Source organism: Colletotrichum phormii, assembly GCF_030913505.1.
Source record: "Colletotrichum phormii strain CBS 102054 chromosome Unknown BDP81scaffold_1, whole genome shotgun sequence".
Taxonomy (NCBI): Eukaryota; Fungi; Ascomycota; class Sordariomycetes; order Glomerellales; family Glomerellaceae; genus Colletotrichum; species Colletotrichum phormii.
Window position 1 is genome coordinate 2,332,465 of NW_026851443.1, and position 15,888 is coordinate 2,348,352.

At 54.0% G+C, this 15,888-nt stretch overlaps 7 protein-coding genes across 7 annotated transcripts; 4 read left to right on the plus strand and 3 right to left on the minus strand.

Annotated features, from left to right (window-relative positions):
* Positions 1–34: 34 nt before the first annotated feature.
* BDP81DRAFT_363573 (major facilitator superfamily transporter) lies at positions 35–1,581 on the minus strand (the record flags this gene model as incomplete). The annotated part of the gene is made up of 4 exons (XM_060586472.1): positions 35–609; positions 664–1,246; positions 1,313–1,346; positions 1,404–1,581. The coding sequence occupies 4 exons, from the start codon at positions 1,579–1,581 to the stop codon at positions 58–60; spliced, it is 1,347 nt and encodes a 448-aa protein (XP_060451871.1). The 3' UTR covers positions 35–57.
* A 1,829-nt stretch (positions 1,582–3,410) lies between these two features.
* BDP81DRAFT_388718 (uncharacterized protein) lies at positions 3,411–4,141 on the plus strand (the record flags this gene model as incomplete). The annotated part of the gene is made up of 2 exons (XM_060587169.1): positions 3,411–3,900; positions 4,044–4,141. The coding sequence occupies 2 exons, from the start codon at positions 3,411–3,413 to the stop codon at positions 4,139–4,141; spliced, it is 588 nt and encodes a 195-aa protein (XP_060451872.1).
* Positions 4,142–4,772: 631 nt separating this feature from the next.
* BDP81DRAFT_413541 (uncharacterized protein) lies at positions 4,773–5,254 on the plus strand. The gene has a single exon (XM_060589295.1). The coding sequence runs from the start codon at positions 4,868–4,870 to the stop codon at positions 5,081–5,083; it is 216 nt and encodes a 71-aa protein (XP_060451873.1). The 5' UTR covers positions 4,773–4,867; the 3' UTR covers positions 5,084–5,254.
* An 867-nt stretch (positions 5,255–6,121) lies between these two features.
* BDP81DRAFT_486927 (Asparaginase/glutaminase) lies at positions 6,122–8,148 on the plus strand (the record flags this gene model as incomplete). The annotated part of the gene is made up of 8 exons (XM_060595210.1): positions 6,122–6,258; positions 6,321–6,465; positions 6,534–6,617; positions 6,672–6,844; positions 6,964–7,163; positions 7,263–7,311; positions 7,387–7,420; positions 7,615–8,148. The coding sequence occupies 8 exons, from the start codon at positions 6,122–6,124 to the stop codon at positions 7,789–7,791; spliced, it is 999 nt and encodes a 332-aa protein (XP_060451874.1). The 3' UTR covers positions 7,792–8,148.
* Position 8,149: 1 nt separating this feature from the next.
* Positions 8,150–9,856, minus strand: BDP81DRAFT_10684 (iron permease FTR1 family protein). Its single transcript, XM_060581434.1, has 4 exons — positions 9,654–9,856; positions 9,030–9,600; positions 8,706–8,961; positions 8,150–8,650 (listed from the first exon to the last, which is right to left on the minus strand). Exons 1-4 carry the CDS (start codon positions 9,676–9,678, stop codon positions 8,402–8,404), a joined length of 1,101 nt encoding a protein of 366 aa, XP_060451875.1. The 5' UTR covers positions 9,679–9,856; the 3' UTR covers positions 8,150–8,401.
* A 1,406-nt stretch (positions 9,857–11,262) lies between these two features.
* BDP81DRAFT_456657 (multicopper oxidase) lies at positions 11,263–13,242 on the plus strand (the record flags this gene model as incomplete). The annotated part of the gene is made up of 4 exons (XM_060593201.1): positions 11,263–11,622; positions 11,689–12,404; positions 12,455–13,111; positions 13,167–13,242. The coding sequence occupies 4 exons, from the start codon at positions 11,263–11,265 to the stop codon at positions 13,240–13,242; spliced, it is 1,809 nt and encodes a 602-aa protein (XP_060451876.1).
* Positions 13,243–13,721: 479 nt separating this feature from the next.
* On the minus strand, positions 13,722–14,784 carry BDP81DRAFT_388723 (uncharacterized protein; the record flags this gene model as incomplete). The annotated part of the gene is made up of 3 exons (XM_060587170.1): positions 13,722–14,293; positions 14,428–14,499; positions 14,586–14,784. 3 exons carry the CDS (start codon positions 14,782–14,784, stop codon positions 13,722–13,724), a joined length of 843 nt encoding a protein of 280 aa, XP_060451877.1.
* Between the last annotated feature and the right edge of the window lie 1,104 nt (positions 14,785–15,888).

A 15,888-nucleotide genomic window follows, 5' to 3' on the forward strand; every position in this document is an offset into this window, starting at 1 on the left:
CAGCTTCCTTCATTCCTTCCCCCCCCCCCCCCCCCCCCCCATTACCAGTGATGAAGCTCAAACCTTGACAAACCAACCTTTGCCAATCTTCTTCGTCTTCACGATTCGCGCCAAGGTCAAGAAGAACGTCCCCAACATCAGACAGCTACCAGCAAAAACCTGGGCGCCGAGGTATCGACCGCCGGTAGCGGAGATGATGGCGCCGGCGATCGGATTCCCAGTGAGCACGGCAAACGCAACGATCGTGAAGACCATTCCGATGCGCGTCCCTTGCTTGCTCGGGTCCGTCGTCAAGGCGCTGACGCCAGCCGGGAAGAGGGCCTGGATGGCGTTACCCGCGATGCCGAAGAAGATGGTCCAGACGTAGAGCCCCGACGGGGATTTCACGGCGATCCAGCAGTAGGTTAAGAGTCCCGAGATTAGAGCCATGGGTATGAAGACGGTGATTGTGCCGATCTTGTCTGCGAGGAAGTTTGGGCCTAGGCGGCCGATGAAGCCGATGCCGTTGAGGACCAGTAAGAGATTCAGCGAGTCCGTGTACGAGAAGTCGAGCTCGTCTCGACTGAAGGAGGCCAGGTAGTAGAAGGCAAAGTACACTCCCATGAAGGACTTGACGTGGCCGAGTCAGCGCGGCATTCAGATGCACGGGCAAAGGCGACTTACAAAGAACCCCCCGGCAGTATAGAAGGTATACTCAAGTTCCTTGAACGACGCCAAGTCCACCATCTTGCTCGCTTTGCGCGGAAGTATGCGCGGCTTGAGAAAGATGAAGCCAACAATCAGCGTCGCAAGCTGAATGAAAGCAAGCGTGCGCATAGCCCATGGAAACCCGACCTGCGGTAGCAACTGCCGAACCGTACTCGGGAACACCAACCCACCCGACGCGCTTCCCACGGCCGCCATGCCGATGGCGATGGCCCTTCTCTTATCAAAGTAGGTCGACAGCGTCGCTAGGGATGGGCAAAACACCAGACCGAAGCCCAGACCGACACAGACGCCGTGCGAGAGGAAAATCTGCCAGTACTGCGTGCACCATGACGTCGCAAAGATGCCGAGCAGGATGAGGAAGCAGCCGGAGAAGTAGAGGTGGCGGAAGTACCCTGCATCGGTGAAACGCCCTGAGAATGCGCCGATGAAGAAGAGGAGGAAGACTTGGAAGGATCCGATCCACGAGATGTCTGATGGTGGTCTCTTTAGTTGTTGAACGTAATATGTCTGGAAAACACCGAAAGAGTTGACGAAGCCCCTACATTGCCCGTCGTGTCAGCCACTTCACTTGAAAGTCTCCGTTGCGCCGTTGTCTCTCACTCACCATGTATCCATGAAGATGAAGTGCGCGCCCAGTACTACAACGGCCACCGTCAGTTCCACTCCATCAGCAAAGACGCAATCTCATTTCTCACCAGCCATCCAAGCATTGTATCCCCCGTCAGGCGGCGGCCCGGGATCCGCAGTGGGCGCCGACGCGATCCGACTCAGCACGCGCCCGCCGCGGCTCCCCGTCCGATGCGTCTCTTCTCCCACGAGGCCACTTTCGTTCCGCGACGAGTCAGACCTCGTCTCCTTTTCAGTACTATCCATCATGATAATCTGTTCTTGGGCAACATGCGTTCTGATGTCAAGAGGGTGGCGTCATAGACCTGGGTGGGCATTGATCGTGTGTGTGTGTCCTGGGAATAAACGAATTTCATTCCCGTACGCTGGCCATGGCGGGGAGCGGCACCCTTAAAGACCATGTTTAAACCAGTTCCCTCGCGCTTTCGCGCTTAGGGAACCAAGATCCCTTTTATTTGACTCATGGCAAAAGGTCCTAGTTTCGTCTCTTAGTTCTTACCGAGGTTAGGCGGTGTGGTGGGTGGTAAGGATAAATGAATAGCAGCAGCCTTAAACCAGGACTGTTGCCCCGCGAAACTACTACTTGGAGGCGGCAGAAAGAAGTTTGAAACTCGAGAATTAGTCACTAGGCGCTGCAATTGGCATCGCTCGATGATTGACTTGCTCAGTCTAAGCAGTAATTTTCTTACGCTCTCTGGCCGGAACCGCAAGGCGAGCCAACCAGAATGCCGATGACTTGCCGGGATATTCAGCCAACTTTGTAGGAAATGCGGCGGAAGTACCGGGGATCTTCCCGTCCCCCGCGATCCCTTCCGACACTAGTAGAATTGTGGTATTGTGATGATAAGTTGGACAACCGTTGCGCAACTTTATACGAACCAAAAGATTATACTACATCCCTTCTTGGACTTGATTGAAGTTGGTTCAAGGTTCAGTGTTTGTTCTCGCATGATGCAAGACATTAATTCGTTTACGGGTAGAGAAAAGGCAACTGATGGATGAACTAGACTCTCGGAGGTACTTGTACTTACCGTAGCCGCAAGCTGACTAAACGCTGTCGCGCCCTCCGCGGAAATGCATCTTACTTTAACTTCATGTCATCGATGGCCGCCGAGGTAATAGCTGCTTATATTTCTCTTTTCTACTTACCTAAGAGGACCCGGTCATCGGAAAACACTTTTGTCCACATGTCCAGTAAAGTTTTGACTGTAGAGTCATAGCTCCAACGACGAGTATCTGTTTGAGACGACGTTTAAGGGATGCCCAGTCAGCAGAGTTGAGACGACCCCCGCTTGTGTACGTGAGGAAAAGAGAGGTTAGCACATGCATCTTCGGAAACTGGGTTGCTGACAAAACTACGCAGTCGAAGGGTCATTTGATCGATGCGCGTCATTCAAATTGTTCGTTTAGGGAGACATGAGGCCACTGCCGTTGAACGAGCGTCTGATCTGTCGACGGTGACTCGACCGAGGTGAAATGCCATCCTGAAGCACAGCAATTAGTGGCATCAAGTAGTTATTACCAAATATTGCAGGGTTTGCGGCCTTCGAGTTCGTCTTCACCTTTGGCCCACACATTGTCAGCCCTTTTCTTTCATCAACCCGGCTCAACTCAGCATTGCATCTAATGCGATAGAGTGGTGGGGCAACGCCTGGTAGTACAAAAGGGCGAGAGCACTTCGAGAACCCGACACAATGAGATCTTACCCAGACGTCAGCAGAAAGCCTGGACTCAGTTCGCTGATCCTTTCAAGAGCGCTCCCTCTCTACCAAATGTGAATGATTAGGATACTGCAAGCGGCGTTCGTGCTACGCCAGATGTTCATTCAATGAGGTTGTGGGTAACACGAGATATCCGGGACTCCTAGTACGAGCTCTCCCGGTAAGCTATGCGCTCCCTTGGAGTCTGCGACGTTCGAAAGTCAGTAATGCGTTTTGATTCAAGGCTCATAAATAATAACACAGATTGTGGCAACTTGATCTTGAAAAGAGAGCTCTTCGCCTATGCAGGCTGTAGATACTAATCCTCACATATTGACAACCTGCCACATTCATTTGAGCGCCGAACAAACCATCATGCCTTGCATCAGCACTTACCTTCTTCTCGTACACACCTTCATCACAAGCCTCATGGCCAACCCACTCCCCATCACCAACCACAATTCCTTAACCTCCCTCGTCACCCCACGATCCTACTTCACCCCCATCCGCCCCCTCAAAATATCCCCCGTCGAATGCCACAACGAAGCCGACTTCCGCGGCCACGCCGACATCGAACCCAAGTTCTTCTTCGACGGCGTCTACAAGTTCTGCCAGCAGCGCTACGCCACGATGCAGACGCTCGACTACACCGACGACCCGACCTACGACAACGGCCACCTCGTCCGCAACGCGAGCTGGCGCTACCGGGACTGGCACGGCGTCAACCACGACTTTAGAGTTTGGTGGGAGGCGGGTTGCAGGGTTTCCGGCGGGAAACAGAGTGTGCATCGTCCGTTGGGGGAGGAGGGGGGTCCTGAGTGGACGCCGGGGTGTTATGAGATCATGGGCTCTACGCATTACGAGTGTGAGTTTTTTGAGAACCCGATTTTTATGGTAATCTTCGATTACCGGCTTTTGGTTTTGGGTTTGCCAAGGCTATTCACCACCTATATGACTTATGAGTACGGACGGAATACGTGCTGATACTTTTCTCTTTTTGCGATGTAGGTACAGGAAACGGCGGTGTTGGGGGAAGGAAGAAGGCCGGTTGCCTCATCTATGAGTATAAAGGCGGAAAGGGCGACAATGACGATCCAGCGTCTTGATGGGAGTCGAACTCCATGTTTGCAGGACCACGGTCGTGATGGGCCATGTGATCTTCTGAAGATGGCTGAGTCTTTCGAGCCCGCCTCATGGAGATTGTCTGCGAGATGAGGATATAGTTGACAGTTCACGTCAATAATCTGGCGCGTGACCAAGACGAACCGCGATATCCCTGGCACGGCCAGAATCCCCAGACAGTCCGATACTCTATATATCCCTGTACCCAGCCCGATGGTGGTGCCATTGTCGGACCAGCACACATCGGACCCTGAATGACGTACAATTTATTCCTATTACCTTTGGGGGTTTAAAAAGAGATGATGGCCCGGGCATGAGGGGTGGTAACACCGTTACGTAGGCACGGTATCTGTGCCCAGTTATTCCGCCACTCGTCACAACTATCAAGAAGCTGTCAAAACATTTCAGTATACGTCACAATGGATACCCTTTTCATGAAAGTAGTGAGCATTAAGATGCCCGACTCTCTCGCCAATATTATACAAAGCGATCCGTGGGCCGGTGGGAAAACCCGTGCTCCTGCTGTTAGACAATCACCACCCACTGTCAAGCAGGCACCAGCACCAGCACCAGCACCAGCACCAGCACCAGCACCAGTATCAGCACCAGCAGCCGCGAATATGATGCAACAGGATGAGACACAGTACATCAGCCTTCCAAGGGGGGGAAGAGAAAATAAATAGAATCTGTTGGAACCTATGTGCTGACAAATGGCAATCAGATTGAACAGGAACCTGTCCGAGGAGACCAAAGACACGAACAGCTCAGGAGGGACAAATCGAAGCAGCGGTGAGAGTGCCGGTGGTACTCGCAGCAATGGGAAGCCGAAAGGGGAATTATCTGCAACCGTGGATACTCTTCTGAACAAGGCGTTGGGGTTTGGAGGTGCGAGTGAGGTCGAGAAGAAGAAGGGCGGTGCTGCGTAGCCGGTTCTGGCGTCCAAGGTTGCCTACGACTCTCATCTGTCTGAGGGGACGGTTACGAAACTATGACCTTGGCTTTGAAGCGTTGCTCCGTCTTGTTTTGCTAGACTGTACTGTATGCAACGAATCTCACGTTGATTGACTCAACAAGATTGATGTTCTCGAGTTGATACCACACACGGCGGGTTGATAGGTCTTTCGTGACGTACTCCAGATATCGTCGTCAGTCTTACTGCTTATTGCGTGTAGATTCCTTTCTGCGTCACAGTCGCCGCCGCATCGAGGAGGAAACAACCTTTCTAAACAGAACTGGTGAAGAAAAGACCAAACAGCACAACGGTTCTGTGTAAAGCAAAGATGTAAGAACATGCAACCCGCGCCACGAAGCCCCGGCCTTCGGAGCTTTCCCGCGCGATCCAGCCATCTGGTGCGCTACCCCCCGCTGTCTGGACCCCACGCTTACACCGCAACATGACGCCACCCGGACGGCGCCCGATGCTCTTCCGGGATAAGCATATCTGCAGCCGGCTGATGTCCCCGACATGGGTACTGATACCGATAGTTGAATGTCCATACATCACTTTGACTACACACGCATTGAGGAGAAGAGAGAGTAGAGAACGAACTCTGGTTCGTAGTGTCAGTCCTCTCTGCCAAGTCCTCCCACCGCTGATTTAAGGGGAATAATCTCCACAAAGCCCCGGTGGCAGAATCGGCCGTCGGCGACAGGAGCCGAGATAAGATGATGGGTTCGTTGATATACCCTATCCGTTCTTGTCGTGTAGGGCCTCATCATTGGCGACTTTATGGTTCCAAAGGTCCAGACGACCAATCGCTTGGAATAGTGCATGTTGCACAGGATCCTCCATCAGAAACCGCGCAGTCATGGAGACGATGCAGAGTGATATCTCGACAATGGTTCGAGGGGTATAAAGTACATATAGCTGCATGGTCGTTAACAACGATGAAAGGTCCTCTCAGAAATCATCCCGAACCTCCAGTGACTGTCGTGATCTGTCGTAGCCCGCTACCCTGACAACAATGCTCCCCAACTTACTCGCCGCGGCGCTGGCCCTGGCAACAACCACATCTGCCTCCCCAATCAGCAGATCCTCAACCACAAACAATGCCTGGGACCTAGACTGGATATCAACAGACCCCTCCCTCCCAAAAGTAATGTAAGCGCTCCACCGTCCTCATACGCCCCCTCATAAGCACCTACTAACCCAACCCAACACAGCATCTACAGCGCAGGCGGCACAAGCCTCTCAGCCTCAAACTACAGCCGCCTAGACAACATAGCCTACGGCTCCGGTCCCCCACCGACGCCCTACGACCTCATCTCCGACGTCTCCGAGGTTCTCGAGGTCGCGCAGCTCGCCGTTGTAGAAAACTCGATGCCCTCGGCGGCAGCGCAGGGTTAAACTCATCGCTGTATCTGAACATCAGCCAGCTCGCTAACGCACAGGTGTGTGCCGAGGGGAGTGATGTCGCTGGTGCGATTATGTTTCATGGGACGAATACGCTTGAGGAGACGGTATGTGCCTCCACGTGTGGGGTTTTGAGAGTGTTGGCTGACGAGAGGACCTAGGCTTTCGGCGTGGATTTGACGTTTAATTGCTCCAAGCCGTTCGTTGCTACGGGGTCCATGAGGCCTGATACGTACGTTTCTCCTGATGGGCATGCGAATTTCTATCAGGCTGTTGCGGCGGCTGCGTCGCCTTCTTCGCGTGATCGAGGGGGTCTCATCGCCTTCAACGACAGGTAGGCTTTCCAATGTTTATCGAACTCGCCATACACACCCCTGGTCAATCGAGAGAGGAGAGGAGAAGGGATGGAAGAAAGAGAGAGGCAGCGAATTCAACTAACCGCGCGCCGAACAGAATCACGTCAATCTACTACTCCACCAAGGTCAATGCAAATACACCAGACACGTTCAAGGCCCTTGAGCAGGGGAACCTCGGGGCCTTCCTCGCGGGGCAGCCGTATTGCTTTTTCGACGCGGCGTATCCGACAGGACGGCCTCATTTTGATGTCACGGGCGTGACGGAGTTGCCTTCTGTGATTATTGTCTATGGCCATCGTGAGTCTTGCAACCCGCGCCTATCCGGTTACCTCTTCCCACGCACGAGGATATGTTTTGGCATAGGGGGAAAAAAATATTGACGCTGGAGTTTTGCAGAGGGTTTCGATGCGTCATTGATGTATGCTGCCGTCGCCAATGGCGCAAAGTAAGTTCATCCCGGGTTTGCCGACCCATTTTGTCGACACCGAGAGGGAAAGAAAGCTGACGTTGAATCGTGAAGGGGCCTAGTGATTCTCGGACCCGGAGCAGCAGCCGTAAGTCCCAGCGCCCGAGCCGCGGCCGCGGATCTGCTGGAGCAGCGGGGGATACCCACCATCGCCGTCGCCCGACCCGTCACCGGCACCGGCGTCTCCCTAGTCCCTTTCCCGGGCCACTGTACGTACACTAGAGAAGACTCATCACCCACACTCTTGCCCTGAAGTTGTTGGGTTTTCGGATGCACTGACAGCCAGGACCAAGTAGGATTTACTCGAGTTACCTCGGCGGCGAGCAGGCGCGCATCATGTTGCAGCTTGCCATCAATGCCGGCTACGATATTGATGCGATCCGGGGGTTGTTTGAGAGTCCTTTGAGGAGGGCTGTTTATGAGGCACCTGCGAATCAGAAGTTTTATTACTCTGGCTGAACGAGAAGGTGCTTGGATGAAGTACAAGGTATATAGTCAAGAGACCTACATAACATGGTAATACAGCAGAGAGGCAGAACAGAAGACCTGAGAAATGGGTTGACTCGGTGACCTCACATTACATTTTATATTTTTACAAGATTACAGCCCAAGTTTGAAGTTCGGGCCAGGACAGGAAAAAACAAAATACCCCACGTCACAATCTACCATTATATCACTCTTCACAATTACCCACCGTCTATGATTCTAGTGTCGGAGAACAACTGGGTTGGTGGAAAGCAAGGCGTACTATGCCAGCTTGGGTCTGTTTGCAGAAGAATTGGAAGCCGCATCTAAGCCAAATGAAAGTAGTCTAGAGAGAAATGTCAGGTTAGGCTGAGCGATCAACGTTTTGTAGGGTTGGATACATAAGTGGTCGTATATACAATATATAGCAAGGATAAATAACTATTTTCTCTTTTTACCAAGGCGCTTTCGGGCTTCACCACTTTATACATGATCCAAAATACTAGGTCGCCTTTGGGAGCTACATCTCCTCTTTCGGTGCGTCGTCGGGATGCGAAACCCCACATCAGGTTTCGCAACTTCGTCCTGCGAGGGGCGAATCCACTTACCGAGCGGGCCTGCTAAGAAGCGGCTCCTGGTCGTCGCCCTCATGCTCGTCGGCGATCTTCTTGGCCTTGCCGGCGAACGGCCAGTACCCCTTCTCGTTGCAAATCATGGCGAAGAAGCCCGCGGCGACGGCGACCCAGTAGAGGTTGTAAGAGACGACGGAGCCGACGGTGGCCGAGTTCTGCCAGCCGAGGACGGCGTTGAAGATGCCCCAGAAACCGCCACCGTTGAGGTCGGGGTTGCAGCACTGCGGGTTGTGTTAGAATACGTTCGTGGCTGGTGATGAATGCGGGGTGTCTTACGTTGACGTGCCAGACGCTTCTGCGGACGTCGTAGGAGCCGGGGCCGGAGCCGAGTTCTGCTGCGTCACCTCCGACAATCTTGTTCCACTTGAGTTGTGCGTTAGTATTGACCGGTGACTGCTGTTGGGGATGAGGGCTGCTTACCTCGTTTTGCTCAAAGTGCCAGACGCCCTTGGAGAAGAGACCGGCGGCGATGAGGTACAGGAAGCAGGTCGAGACGATGAGGAAGATTTGGATCGGCGCCGTCTTGGAACCCCTTTTCACACAAAGTCAGTCAGTAGGTGTTGCGTATGGCAAGGACTCGATTCACCATAGTGTACTCACTTGTAGATAAAGTAGCCCACAAAGGCACCAAGCGCAAGGCCGAGGATAGACGAAATAGCAATAGACGCAGCAGTCTCGCTAACACCAACACCAGCAATGAAGAGCACGCCCTCGAAGCCCTCACGCAGGACAGTAATAAAAGGCAGCAAGAACAGCGCGTACTTCTCGCCGAGGTACTTCAACCGGTCGCGGAAGGGACCCGAGTGGGACTCGCTCGCGTTCAAAGCCTTGCTCAGCTTCAGACGCCACTTGTCCTGGAGCTTGGTGACGCGCAGGAGGACGGCGCCCATGGCGGTGATGATGAGGGAGGCGCCGAGGGAGAAGATGCCCTCCCAGATGCTCTCTGCGGCGGCGAACTGTTCTGCGCCGAGGGAGTGGATGCCGCTGATGATGGCCATGGCGATGATGACGCAGGTGACGAGGCCGGCGGCGGTGCCGAGCCAGACCTGCTTGACCATCTTTTGGTGGAGGACGGGGTCATCTTTGGTGGCGAGGGTGCGCTTGATGAAGGCGAGGAGGACGGACACGATGATGGCGGTTTCGAGGGACTCGCGGAAGGTGATGAAGAAGACTGTGTTTTTGTTAGCGGGTGGTGGTGATTGTGAGGGGGCTGAGTGTACATACTGGGGAGTGAGAATAGGTCCTCCATTGTGAGTTTGTGGTCGTGATGTGCTCGTGGGTGGTGTGAGTGTGTGTGGGATGAAGATGAGTGGCGCTTTGGTATGACTTGAGAATGAGATGAGAGATTATAGACAGTGCCCCAGTGAAAAAGTGGCGCGGCTGCGCTTAAGATGCGGCTGCAGCGCTTAGATGTGTAGGAACAAGATGAATGTTCCTCAGCGAGATGGAAGACAGCGACGAGGTTATAGTGTTGCGTCACGTCGATACCGAGAGTGCATCACAGGATTAAGAGCTGCGATGTGTGTTGGTGGTGGTGGTGGTGGTGCTGGATATCGGGCGACGATGAGACGGGATGAGGGGACGTGAACGAGAATTCGAGGCAGGATTAAGCGGCTCTGCCGAGAAAGAAACAGACACCGCTGACACTGACACTAGCGATGACACGCACACGGGACGGGCACGCGGGGCTTAGGCGAGAATGAGAGAGAGAGAGAGATGGAAGTGGTGGCTTCGGGGCGCCGAGGTGATGGTGTCGCGTGAGAGTGCGGATTCCGAGTTTTTCTCTCTCTCTCTCTCTCTCTCTCGCAATTCTTTCCCCGCCGATTTTCACCGTCGTCTGTCGCGCCAGCGATCTCGGCTGGCGTCGTAAAGCCGAGTGGAATCCTTTCCGTAGGTTCTTGGGTGGGAATAAACAGTGAGGTGATGTGAGTGGGGCAGGGGTCCTCGGGGGGTTTTGCCTGCTGACTGAGCCACCTGGCCGTGTGGACGGGTGCGCTGGCGTCGGTGCTGGCGCATTTCTGAGTCTCTGACAGGCTTCACCCAGGGGGGGCACCACGCTGTAACACTTGCTATGGTGATCCTCAGGATCAGATAAACCCCTCCAGTGCCTCCCCTTCGATCCGCCCCACCGGCGGCACACCGCACACCACCCCCCCACCATAGCGGGTACTCTTCAGGGAAGGACCGGGCAGGCAACGGCGGCTTTTCCTTATCAGATCGCCAAGATTTCATTCAATCCATTCGTCGTGCAATTTTCAATCCTTTTTCACGTGTGTCTCACTTTCATTCTCACTCTCACACTCACTCCTCACTCCTCACCTCACTCATCCTTCACTCTTCTCCTCATCTGCGAGTTCCCCCTTCCTCGCTTACACTTTCACTTTTCTCCGAGCACTCGCGTCTAGTGTAGGTATCCGTACACTTCAACTGTGTGTGTGTGTGAGTGTGCTGCGTGTGAGTGTGCTGCGTGTGCTGCGTGTGCTGCGTGCATATCTCTCCCCCACCCCTCCCTCGATTGCCGCCGCCCGCTGTCAAAAGTCTCGGACGTCCAATGTTCCTCCGCGCTCGGCCCGGTTCGTAGAAGCTTTTTTTGTGGGATTTTTTCAACGAGTCTATGAATCACGACGGATTCTCGTGCATCTGGACGCCCGTGCGAGACTGCATAACAACCAAGTGAAGCAGCATAGGCTCAACCCGAATCTAGTGTTGAGTTGAGAGTTGTGAGGGCATTTTGAGCCGCGCCAAAAGGGCAACCAACACAACCACCACCACCACCACCACCAAATAAGTACACTAGAGAGGACAACCGCACTTGGAAGCATCCCCGGCCACTATGGCCTTCTCATCCTCAACATCGGCCGTCTTGGCCCGAGTCGCCGCCCTCACGCTTCTCATATCATCCGCCCTGGCAAAGACCATCGAGCTCGACTGGAACATTGGATGGGTTCTCACAAACCCCGATGGCGCCTTTGATAAACCAACCATTGGCGTCAACGGCCAGTGGCCTCTGCCTCTCATCGAGGCAACAAAGGGTGACAGGCTCGTCCTCACCGTCCACAACCACCTCGGCAATGCGAGCACCAGTCTTCACTTCCACGGCCTGTTCCAGAATGGCACCAACCACATGGACGGCGCCGTAGGTGTCACCCAGTGCGCCATTCCGCCTGGTTCCTCCTTCACATATGATTTCAAGGTAAGCCCCTCCTAGAGACTGACTCTCTTCCAAGTTACCCAAGTGTATACTCATGCCATGCTATAGTTTGATCAAGTCGGCATCTACTGGTACCACGCCCACAACGACGGAACCTACCCCGAAGGTCTCCGCGGCCCTCTCCTCATCCACGACCCCAAGGGTCCCTACGAGGGCAAGTACGACGAGGAGCTCGTCCTGACCCTCTCCGACTGGTACCACCAGTCCACCCGCACCCTCATCAAGGAGCTCATCAGCGTCGAGAACCCCACCGGCGCAGAGCCCGTCCCCAACGCCGCCCTCCTCAACGACACCCAGAACCTCCGGGTCAAGGTCCAGCCCGGCAAGACCTACCTCATCCGCATGGTCAACATTGGCGCCTTCGCCTCCCAGTACATCTGGTTCGAGGGCCACACCCTGCGCGTTGTCGAGGTCGACGGCGTCTGGACCGACGAGGCCGAGGCCGAGATGCTCTACATCGCCCCCGCCCAGCGCTACAGCGTGCTCCTGACCACCAAGAAGGACGCCTCGGAGAACTTTGCCATTGTGGGCTCCATGGACGAGGAGCTCTTTGACGTGATCCCCGACGGCCAGGACTCGAATGTCACGGGCTGGCTCGTCTACGACGACAAGAAGCCCCTGCCTGAGCCCGCCACCGTCGACGAGTTTGATCCCTTTGACGACTTTGAGCTGGTGCCCTTTGACAAGCAGGAGATTTACGACAAGGTAGACTATTCCTTCGAACTGTCCGTCAAGATGGACAACCTCGCCGACGGCGCAAACTAGTAGGTCCACGACAATTCTACACAAAGACTCCAGCTAACGCCCTTGACAGCGCCTTCTTCAACGACAAAACCTACATCCTCCCCAAGGTCCCCTCCCTCTACAGCGCCCTCACCGTCGGCGACTCCAACGCCGCCAACCCCCGCGTCTACGGCACAAACTCCATCGCCCGCGTCCTCAAGCACAACGAAATCATCGAAATCGTCCTCAACAACGAAGACGACGGCAAGCACCCCTTCCACCTGCACGGCCACCAGTTCCAAGTCGTCCACCGCTCCGATGAGGACGCCGGCGCCTTCTCCAACTCCACGGATGACATCAGTAACTTCCCTCGCTACCCCGTGCGCCGCGACACTCTCATCGTCGAGGGCAACGGCAACTTTGTCATCCGCTTCAAGGCGAATAACCCGGGCGTGTGGCTCTTTCACTGCCATATCGAGTGGCACATGGACCAGGGGCTGATCGCGACCATTATCGAGGCGCCTGATGTCCTGCAGGGGCTGGAGGTGCCCAAGGATCATCTGGAGGCGTGCCGTGCCGGTGGGGTGCCGACTAAGGGCAATGCGGCTGGTAATACCAAGGACGTGTTGGATCTTATTGGCGAGAATAGGCCTGTTGGACCTTTGCCTGAGGGGTTCACGCCCAAGGGATATGTTGCCATGTTTTTCAGCTGCGTGGCTGCGTTTATGGGTTTGGCTGTTATTTCATGGTATGTTTTTTTTATGATCCCGCATTGATTTGATTGGTGACTAACTTTGATATAGGTACGGTGTTCTGGAATCTGATAAGCAGTCGAGCGTTGAGGACTCTGGTTCCGATGCGGGAAACCGGGATGAGTAAACGTCATCTGGATGAACAAACTATATACACATGCATATATATATATATATATTATACCTGTCATACATGCACAAACATATATGTACACCGCCATATAAGAAGAAATGAATTTGAGTCAACACAATCCTGTCGGATCAAACATGCAGTGATCTCTTGCGTCCACATCTGTCTCAAACGAGAAAGTCTAAAGAGCAGAGAAGCACTCAAAGTCGACATGCTCGCGGTGAATCCACAAGGTAGGAAGACAACATAAATCATTGCTAAACTAAGAACTGGATATCATCTCATCGCGCATAACACAGAACCCCTCCAGCCCATCAAATCCACAACTCACCTCGTCAGTCATCAAATCCCATTCCTCATTTTCAACGTACCATTCATCCTCTCTCCCCAGCTACCCCTTTTCCCCAAAAGCAAAAGACTCGCCCTGACCACCAACAAACTCGTTCGTCAATGCCGAGCTCCATCTACGTACTACTTCAAGGAAGGTTGTTCATCTTCATGCTGTTCTGCGAAGTAGAATCCTTGCCGACATTGTAGTGCTCAGAACGCTTCGCATTCTCCTCCATACGGGCAAGTCTCGAGTTCCGCTTCTTCTGCTGACTCTTGCGGTAGAAGAACAGCGCCGCACCAATCAAAAGTCCAACACCAGCAACAGCACCAATAACGATCCCAGCAATCGCACCCCCAGATAACTTCTTGCTTCCCGAGCTTCCGCTGCTAGAGCCAGAGTTGGAGGCAGCGTTGGTCGACGAGGCCGAGGGCGACGCCGTGGCGGCGATGTCGTCCTCGCCCGGCTCGGTGGCGTTGAAGCAGGGGATGCGGGTGTTGAAGGTGGCGGCCTCGACGTAGGTGATGTCTGCGCAGGCGTAGAAGGTCTGGTTGTGGGGCGCGTCCCAGTCGGCGCGGTAGATGATTTGGAGGGTGGCGTTGGAGCCTGCTGCGACGGAGGAGGGCGGGTTGGGGACGTTGACGCAGGTGTGGCCTGGGTTCAGGTCCGAGACGGATTGTTCCTCGATGAGGGTTGTGAAATCGCTGTTGGAGGTTGGGTCTTAAGGGTGGGTTTTGTTAGTCATGTGTTGTGAAGGGAATCAGGGGTGAGATGGGTTGAATAGGGGTTGAAGGGGACTGGGTTGCCGAGTCTTTAGACTCCGTTTTAGGATGGTGAGGTTTCCGTAGACATACCGTTCTGGTAAGAGATGGAGATCTTGCTGTTGTAGTAGTCATCCTGAGCAACGAGGGCGACCTTTCCGCCAACTATCCATCGGTACTCGTCAGTAAGAACGTTCACACATCTTCTCACGTCTTCATCAAGACTTTTGTTAGGAGGCTCTTTGACTCACCCAAGGGGAACTCGGTCCTGTTGGCAGCACCAGACTTTGAACCGCACGGAGCCTGGTTATCCATGTCTCCGCTCCAGACTCTGTCGGTCGGCCACATGAAGGCGGCGGGACCCATCTCGTCATCCTGCTTGGTGTGCTGAGCACAGGCGACCGAGGCGAGGCCCAGGGCCAGGAACGTCTTGAGGGAGGAGGCGTGCATTGTTGCCGTGATATGGGATTTGGAGATACCAAGATGCAAGAAATAAGCTTCTTCTTTGACGGGTATACGGTAAAACACGCGATGCCTTGGGACCAACAGAGTGCGTTACGAAGAGATGCATATGACGGCTGTGGAGGAAGAGGGGGGGTTCAAGGGGATAATTAAGAATTAAGGGGCGGTTAACTAGCATCCATGGGGAACGAACCGGATGGCAACAACGGTCAAGTTATACTACTGCAGGTCTACCTAGATTTTTCTTCTCTCTTGCCTTTGCAAGCCGACTGGTTGCATATTGCATGTAACCATGTCTCCGTTTCCCTTTCCCCTCTTTGGGTCGACCTTACACCAACCATCCTCCGCTCACACATGTCAAACGGAGTAAAGATGGGCTCACAGAAGTCACGAAGGGGCGGATATCCCGCCTAGATCCGCCCAGAGAGGAATGAGGGAAAAAAAAAAAGTAAGAAGGCACGAGTTCTGTTGAGGCTTTTCGCCAATAGCGCCCATACGACCCGCGCCCAGAACATGGCAACTATGTGCCCACAGACTTGGCTGAATCCCGTTGGATGGGAAGGGGAAGAGGCCATGGCCGCATGGGTGAAGGGTGGTGCAGGTGGCGACGGCGGTTTTTTGCTTGGTAAAGTCTTGGAAAGTACCATTCATGTCTACACAAAGGTTTTCCCAGTATCCGTATGCTTAGGGTCTCCGTAGATTGATAAATGAACGGCGGAACTTTTGGGAGGAGATGGGCAATAAGGTCTGGTATCTAGATGGGTTGATGGCCAAGAATGTGGATGGGACAGGGAAGACCGCTGGACGGCAAAAAACTTGGGAATACGAAGCAGACAGAAACCAAAACTCCCGCCCCGCCTCTATTGATTTTTACTCTCTCTCTCTCTCTCTCTCTCTCTCTCGCTCGGCCGCCGAAGGGGCCGGATACGTTTCTTTGTGAGGGATCAAGTGCCCAGGCAATTACTGGAGAATGGAGATACCATCACGACAAGTTCCCTTGGCAAATAATCAGGTTGCAGAGTAGCGTAGGAATGGGTGCGACTCTAGGGTGGTGAGATAGAGGGGAACGAGGGATAAACATGCTTCAAGTCC

Bases quoted from the DNA above. Each gene is read 5' to 3' on its own strand.
- BDP81DRAFT_413541 (XM_060589295.1), top strand. From the start codon at position 4,868: ATGGCAATCAGATTGAACAGGAACCTGTCCGAGGAGACCAAAGACACG.
- BDP81DRAFT_10684 (XM_060581434.1), bottom strand. From the start codon at position 9,678: ATGGAGGACCTATTCTCACTCCCCA. The intron at 9,601-9,653 runs GTATGTACACTC...ACAAAAACACAG, and splicing joins GGACCTATTCTCACTCCCCA to TCTTCTTCATCACCTTCCGC. The intron at 8,651-8,705 runs GTAAGACACCCC...CACAACCCGCAG, and splicing joins GAAGCGTCTGGCACGTCAAC to TGCTGCAACCCCGACCTCAA.